The sequence below is a fragment of the Lethenteron reissneri genome, chromosome 42 (assembly GCF_015708825.2).
Source record: "Lethenteron reissneri isolate LAM-NWPU_2019-01 chromosome 42, ASM1570882v1, whole genome shotgun sequence".
NCBI classification, from domain to species: Eukaryota; Metazoa; Chordata; class Hyperoartia; order Petromyzontiformes; family Petromyzontidae; genus Lethenteron; species Lethenteron reissneri.
Window position 1 is genome coordinate 2,606,136 of NC_083820.1, and position 7,959 is coordinate 2,614,094.

At 48.6% G+C, this 7,959-nt stretch overlaps 1 protein-coding gene across 1 annotated transcript; it reads right to left on the reverse strand.

Annotated features, from left to right (window-relative positions):
* Positions 1 to 1,062: 1,062 nt before the first annotated feature.
* Positions 1,063 to 4,573, reverse strand: LOC133352969 (transcription factor Sox-11-like). The gene is given in 2 exon segments (XM_061569008.1): positions 1,063 to 3,605; positions 3,607 to 4,573. Coding segments are annotated over 2 exon segments (1,263 nt in total). The 5' UTR covers positions 4,216 to 4,573; the 3' UTR covers positions 1,063 to 2,951.
* Positions 4,574 to 7,959: the final 3,386 nt, after the last annotated feature.

The window sequence follows — 7,959 nt, forward strand, 5'->3', positions numbered from 1 at the left end:
ATATCGAGATGCTGGTTCGTTTTTAAAGATTAAAATGGCACGTTTTAATAAATTTACTGCACAGTATAGTTCATGAAACATGCATTTTTCTATGTAAAACAGGTCAATCCCACTCCTGTGGACCTCTGCATAGATTGCACCAATGTAAATTATATACTGTACATTGTCAATTACATTCTCATTTGTTGGTAATTTGACTCACCCGTACAATTAACGGTTCGGAGTAAGAACTGCCCACACATCGGGTTGAAGACCTTGCCGTTTGATGGTGACCTTAGCCAATCCACTGCAGACTTCCCATCGAGTAATGACCACAAGACGGTACCGATTTTTCCAGTAAGAATGATTCATTTCGATTTGAATCGATGATGCCCAAGATTTGAACTCGAGCCATAAGTGTAAGAGCGGCGAGTTGTTTTTTTGCCAAGTGACCTACATTCCGGTGTTTCGTCCTGTGAGCGTTCACGTGAAATATTACATTACCGTAATTTTATTTACATTAAAAAAATGCGACGGCAAACAGATACATTATCGGCAGGAGGCCGAGTGCAGAGGCAACGCTTCCACGTTATAAAATAGAGGTCTCGAATTGATGAAGGTTTCTTGCGAGACATTTAAAATTCAGCGTTTGAAATATAAGTCCACGTTTATCTCATTGATGCAGCATTGTTCACTGTCATAGCCTCGTATAAAGGCGGCGCAAGATAAAAGCAACTGAAAAAGGTTTTTTTCCCCAACCTTTTTAAAGCCGCGCAGTAGTGGGGGGGGGGGGCCGGGGGGGGCATATAAAAGTCCACGAGACACTCAGGGTAGCGAACAGAGACGCGCGTTACCAGTCTGTTATGCAAAGTTTTTCAATTTTAATTGATCAAAAGTCCTTGAGGCGGAGAGAGGCTCAATGCACTCAAAATCGTGAACGCAAGTGCTCACCTTTTACAGGGCTCATGTTTCAGATCCAGCTGACGCCGTCTCTAACACGCTGTATAATGTACACACAGGCGTTCTGCTCGCTTACAAGGCTCGCAAAATCGGGCGTATATTGCACAGGCTGGTAACAGAAACAGCTGGTGAGATCATTTATTATGAACCGTATGCGCTTGTGTGAGTTTTAAGTATCAAAAAAGATACACAAATGGCAATGTCAACCGTACACCACCGATAAGCATGTCAAGAACAAGAAAAAAACGGCACTATCGTCGTCTAAACTCGTACATTTCACAAACTCGTTTTTTTTACTACCGCTAGCCACGATTTCACGTTTTTTTTCTCAACTAGATTGTAATCTTCATAACCATAAATACATCGTCACCGTGTAACCCTTTAAATAACAACACATTAAGCGATACAGTTTATATGCGTGGTGAGATGGAGCATTGCTTTACCATTAGCACGCATGCCGAGTATTGGCAAAAATGTAAACACGCGCCTATGAGACAATCCTCAAAAACATCGAAAAGGAAAAAGAAAGGGCGCGAGTTCTGAATACGATTTTTGTTTTACTCTTTTTTTATACAAAAATACATAGAGAAAATAAATCTTTGTACAAAGTTTTCGATCGAAATGACGTATAAGAAAAAACTCTGTACTGCAAATAGAATCAAGCCCTTTTACGTGGACGTGGTCATTTGTTGTTCCAAATGTGTTTCCGACAGGCAGGTGCTGTTATATTGTTTATATATGTACATTTAAATCCATAGAAGAAAAAAAAAACCTCCAACCAAAATACCTCCCCCCCCTCCTCTCTCAACCGTACACTTAAAACAAGCAACAGTAACAACAAAAATCAAGTCAGTGAGCGAATGGACGCACGCACGGACGGAGTAATTCTCAATTGTAACCACAAATGCACGTGTTGGGGAGTGAGTTTCTGTCGGTTTAGAGATAGGGCCACCTAGTGGTGCACGTCTTGGATGGCAACGCAGAGAGAAGACATCTGTACGAAAAAAACGCGCCTACTAAAACCCAAACCCTCCTCCCTAAATCCATCCCTCCCACTCCGACACCCCGACCATGGGTCTAAAGATAAAACCCGTCTCTCAACCGCACAATGGATATAATTATCTACAAGCATATATGCCGTGCATTCTCCCCCCACTCATCCTCAAATATGTCTCGAGTCGCCATCCTAATCCCTCCTCGCCGCGGCGTTTTGCACGCTGCCATCATCATCATCCTCACAACCTTATTCGCCTTATCCGCAAACTAATGAAACTAAATCATCATCGAGCACGGTCTGTTTTTTAACACAAGGCAATCTAAACACACCTATAAAAACCCTCCCCCCGCCCCCCCGTCGTTAAGTTAATGTCAATGCAGTCCAGCTACAATGTAAATACAGTATAAATACACTTTTCACGGACTCGGTAGACAGACTCATGGTTAACCAAGCGTTATTTTGGACTTATCGGCTATTGCGGTATCAATATTGGTAGCATGCGGACTTGCTGAAGAAGCTCCTGGTGTGTCCAAAAAGGCAGGTAGAGGATTCCAACCGTGGACTTTAAACCTCCCGAGTGTGGCAGAGGAAACCGCGGCTTTGGATAGATTCCCTTGGTGGGTCATCTTCCAGACTCCTTTAACGAGTGACAGCTCTCTCTCACTCGCGCTCTCTGCATCTCCCATCGGAAAAAAAAAAGATTGGGGGCCGGAGAAAGTCAGCGCGACCAATGCACAATGCTGGTAAAGCTGGGTTTTGAAATCAGTCAACTCAATTTATATTCGTATAAAAAAAACAAAAAAAAATTTAAGTCTCAAATACTTTGAAGTGAGCGAGCCTCGTCTTGGCTCGCACACTCACTCGCTCTTCCGAGATGATCCACGCGATCATCTCCCACCCTCTCCCCTCCACAAAACTCATCCTTGGCGAGCGCATGCCACAAGAAGTGACCGGCAAGTCCATGGTGGCCCTCTCGCTTGCTCGCTTAGGGGGTAAGAGAGAGAGGGGGGGGCGGTCAGTACGTGAAGACCATGTTGGTGATGCTCGATTCGAACCAGTCACCAGAGATGAGCTCGCTCACCTCCGGGGTGCAATAGTCTGGAAAATCAAAGTGAGACGCAGAACTGCCGTCACTTAGCGAGTCGATGTCTCGGTCGAGCGTGGAGAGGCCGATACTGCCCAGCGTCTGCAGCTGCAGCTCGCCCCGCTCGGACGCGCTCAGCGCAAAGTCCAGGATCGAGTCGTCCATCCCTCCCGCTGCTCCTCCGGCTCCTCCGGACGAAAGCATCGTGGCCATCGGCGCCGAGACGGAGGGCACCACGGACGGCGACACGGAGCCGGGCTCGATCTTGATGGTCGTCACTCGCACGCCCGAGATGTCCTCGTAGAAGCTCGCGGACTCGCGGCCCTCCGCAGATCCGCTGCTCAGCGTCGGGCTGGGCGGCACCGCGGCGGGGGACGTGGGCTGACTGGACGAGTGCTGGTGATGGTTGCCGAGCTGCTGATGATGATGATTGTGATGATGGTGGTGGTGCCGGGCTTGTGGAGGCGCCAGCAGGTCCCGCACCGTCTTGGTGGTCACCGTCTTGAGACCACGGCCGCCCGAGGGTGCCCGCAGGTGAGGCGGCAGCTTCTGCGCTTTGGATTTGCCACCGGAGCCGCCGCTGCTGCTGCTGCTGCCGCTTTGCCGGCTCGCCCTTCTTGCTCGATTTGAGCGGCTTCTCCTGCGGGGACACGGGCCCCGCGCCGCCCCCGGCAGCAGCAGCAGCAGCAGCGCAGCCTCCCGCCGCTCCTCCTCCTCCCCCTCCGCCGGGAGTCTTGGCTTTCTTGCGGGGCCGGTACTTATAGTCCGGATAGTCGGCCATGTGCTTGAGGCGCAGGCGTTCCGCCTCCCGCATGAAGGGGACCTTCTCGCAGTCCTTGAGCTGCTTCCAGCGGCGGCCCAGCCGCTTGGAGATCTCCGCGTTGTGCACGTCCGGCGACTCCATCATGATCTTGCGCCGCTCGATCTGGGACCACACCATGAAGGCGTTCATGGGCCGCTTGATGTGCCCGTTCGCCGTCTTGCACCAGTCCGGCTGGCCGCCGTTGCCGCTGCCCGAGGCGGCACCACCACCACCCAGCGCCGAGCCAACAGCGCCGGCCGTGTCGGCGACGCGAGCCGGGGACGGCGGCATGCAGGAGCCCGGCTCCAGGTCGCTCCCCTCCGAGTCGCTCATCTCGGCGGCGGACAGGCAGTCGTCAGCGCTGCTTGGGAGCCCAGAGGCGTGCAGCACCATGCTCGCTCAGCCGCAACGTTTCCCCCCACCACCACCACCACCACCCCCCCGACAACCTCGCGCAGCAGTGCAGTCGCGTCTACGTGCACGGCGGCTAAATACCTAACCCACCGCCCCCCCGCTTCTTTACGTGTCCTGAGCCATAGGGTTGCGATTCGGATGTATTATCGCACGGTACGAATGTAGCTACATTTTCTTTTCACTGCGAATGAGACATCCAGGAATGGATTTAGTTTGTCGTTGGGGTATATATATATAAAATAATAATACTGAGAATCACTTTATCTTCGGTGCGGCGGGGGGGTAGCTTTAAAGCCAAGCTCCGCCGCGGTGTATAAACACCGCCAAACACGTGGGCGCCTCTCAACTCACTGCCTCGATCGCGCTGCGCTCCGTTTTTATAGGAGGCTCAGCTCGGTGACGTCACCGCGAAACACAAGCCCCTCCCCCAAGCACGTAAGCCACGCCCTCGAGCACGCCCCCTCCCCCAGAACGGCGAGGCCACGCCCCACTCGCAGCCCATTGGTTAGAACGCCTCCCCCCGCCACTCTCCAGTGTTCGCCAATCAGCAGCTGCGAATGGGGCAAGTGGGAGAGAGGGGGAGGGGGTTGTTGGGGGGGGGGGGTAGGGGCGGGGGTAGAGGGGTACAGAAGCCGCGAGGTCAAAAGTCATCGAATCAAAGCCACGACGTGGTCTCAAGTCAGCTGTGGCCCCTCACTTTTAACACGTAACGAGTCGGCTTTCCCAACCAATTTTATCCATATTAAAGTTTGTTTTTGTTGGGTTAAATCGCGTAAATATGAATGTGTCGTTAAACACGCCACCATCTTACCTAAGTAAGATTTTTTGTAAGTTTATTTTTTATTTGTGTATATTTATTTCAAATTATTAGTTTAGTTTGCCTATAATTGGCACTCCCATCTTTTTTGGGGTATTATCTATTGTTGATGTAACCTGCCCTGACTGGACATCTGTGAAAAAGAGCTTGATAGCTCATCGGATTCCTCCAATATAAATGTTCTGATTCTGATGAATAATTTTTGTCACCTCAACAACAATGTTTGGCATGCTGGTGTGAGACCAGCCAATTTCTCTTCCACAGATATTACAGATCACGGTGGGAAGGCGATGGGTGCTTCAGCACCCTCGGTGTCTGTTGGAGAGTAAACTCACAACATTTACAATTCGAGGACCGTCACGTTTCGCTGGTGATTACGTGGTTGGTGAGCTGTGGGGAGCGGTGGTGTCGTGGTTTGTACACTGCACTACGAACCCGGCAACCCGAGTATGATTCCCGCTGACGGCCAATACCAGCGACGATTATCTTAACCGGTCCTGGGCCTCCCTGAGGTCGACTCAGCCTCAAATGAGTACCTGGTGTGGTGAGTAAACATCGCCACTGGTGGGACAAAGGCGGTCGGGCGTGGTGTTGGCCATGCACCCCCTCGTGTACCGTGTCAGCCTTCATAGGTGCTCACTAACAGTACTTGCCCCAACAGTCTGTTATGGCTACACGGGGGATCTTTGTTTTTGGTGAGCTGTGCCCCTGCAGTTTTCTGGCTGCCCACCGTCCAGTTCTGGCGGCTGCCGTGCGTTTGCGAGGTTCACTGTGTTTTTGTCTTTTACGCAGATAGACCAGGACTCCAATAATATCCGTACTCCAGTAATCCTGCACATCCATGAAATTCGTGGATTACTCGCGGTTCACAACTCCTCCCGTAATCCTGAAACCTGCAAAAAAAACAGCGGATTTCGGATCTTTTCCGGGAGTGGCTACTTCCTCCCGTAATCCGCGACACATCGCGTTGGCTACGTCTGGAGATTGTTATCGTATTACTTTATAATCAATTTGTTAGCTCTTTTTCGTTCGTTTTTCACAGTTTGTTTTGCAAATAGCCCACCGGCGTGATTTGTTGTGTAGTTAAGATTGCTGCATTGTTTTTAGATTTTATTACAGTAGTATTGTAATCATTTTATACTTGTTTTAAATGGGAGTCTTGGATTCATCTTCTTGGTTCTTTCGGTAAAGTCACGTAGAAGGGAAATAATAAAATAATAAAAATAAAACATAATAAAATAAAATACTCACGACGTTTCGGCCACAACGCAAGCAGCCGTCCTCAGGTGACTTTACCGAAAGAACCAAGAAGATGAATCCCTGCAGTCACGAAAGCTTTAAATCAGAGTCTTAGATGTCGTGAATAAGCGTTTCACTATTTACAGAGCAACCCATTTATAGATACCCCACTTGTTTCTAATGACCTTTCTTAAGGTGATTGAATATTGCCAACGGCAATTTGGAGCAGAAAACTACATTAAGTGAACGTAACAGTCTGAGAAACATTTTAAATGAACATTTCAATTGGCATGTATTTTAGTCAGGCCAAGTAAACGGGAAACACCACAGGTGTTTTGCTCAACTGCCACAGGTACACAAGTTGGAAATTAGGAAGCCACTGGAGCTATGCATTTTTAAATCTCGATTTGAAACTAATTTTTTAGAACTGCTTTTTGTGTTTAGTGTGTTATCATTCCCCCGCACCTCCGATTAGCATGGCTGGCTACGTACAGTGAAAAAAAATTTCGATTTAAAGCTTTCGTGACTGCAGGGATTCATCTTCTTGGTTCTTTCGGTAAAGTCACGTAGAAGGGAAGTAATAAAATAATAAAAATAAAACATAATAAAATAATTCTCACGACGTTTCGGCCACAACGCAAGCAGCCGTCTTCAGGTGAAGAATGAAACACTGCCAAGCTTGGAGCGTATATATAAGCTGGGTTGGAGGTGGAAGAAGAGCGCCTTGACAAAATAATTTGCATATCAAGAGGAATTTAGCATATTTATGGGAAATGCGTAGGAGGTGGGAGGATTAGCAGCATCAAAAGGAGGGGAGTAGCATTAACAAAGGGAGGGAATGTTAATAGTATGTAGAAGCAGCGAAACATGTCAATGGGAGAGCGGTGGTAGGAGACCCGCAGCGGAGCAAATAATACATTCCCTGTGGAGAACACAAGATATACAGTTAATGCCAGTGAGTGGACTGCGGTCTGAAAGTCACCGTAAACGTCAACAACAATCAGTTAAGATCTGAAATGGTTTATTACGTCCTTCCAATGATTGCTGAGCCAGAATCCATCTTCTCGGTTGAAATTGTCTCTGTGTTTGTATATGTGGATCGCCTCATGAACAAATCTCTCATGGTAGCCAGATGGCTTGCAGAGAACCTCTGTCTTGGCCTCTGTGGTAGCAGTTACATTGGAGAAACCAAACGACATGTCTCGGACCGCATCCGTGAACATAAAGCAGACCTGAAACACAGTAGGACAGCCGTGGCAGATCACTGTTACAATTCAGTGGGCTCACATGACATTGACTTCTCCAAGACAGAGGTTCTCTGCAAGCCATCTGGCTACCATGAGAGATTCGTTCATGAGGCGATCCACATATACAAACACAGAGACAATTTCAACCGAGAAGATGGATTCTGGCTCAGCAATCATTGGAAGGACGTAATAAACCATTTCGGATCTTAACTGATTGTTGTTCACGTTTGCGGTGACTTTCAGACCGCAGTCCACTCACTGGCATTGACTGTGTATCTTGTGTTCTCCACAGGGAATGTATTATTTGCTCCGCTGCGGGTCTCCTGCCACCGCTCTCCCATTGACATGTTTTGTTGCTTCTACATACTATTAACATTCCCTCCCTTTGTTAATGCTACCCCCTACCCCCTCCCTTTGATA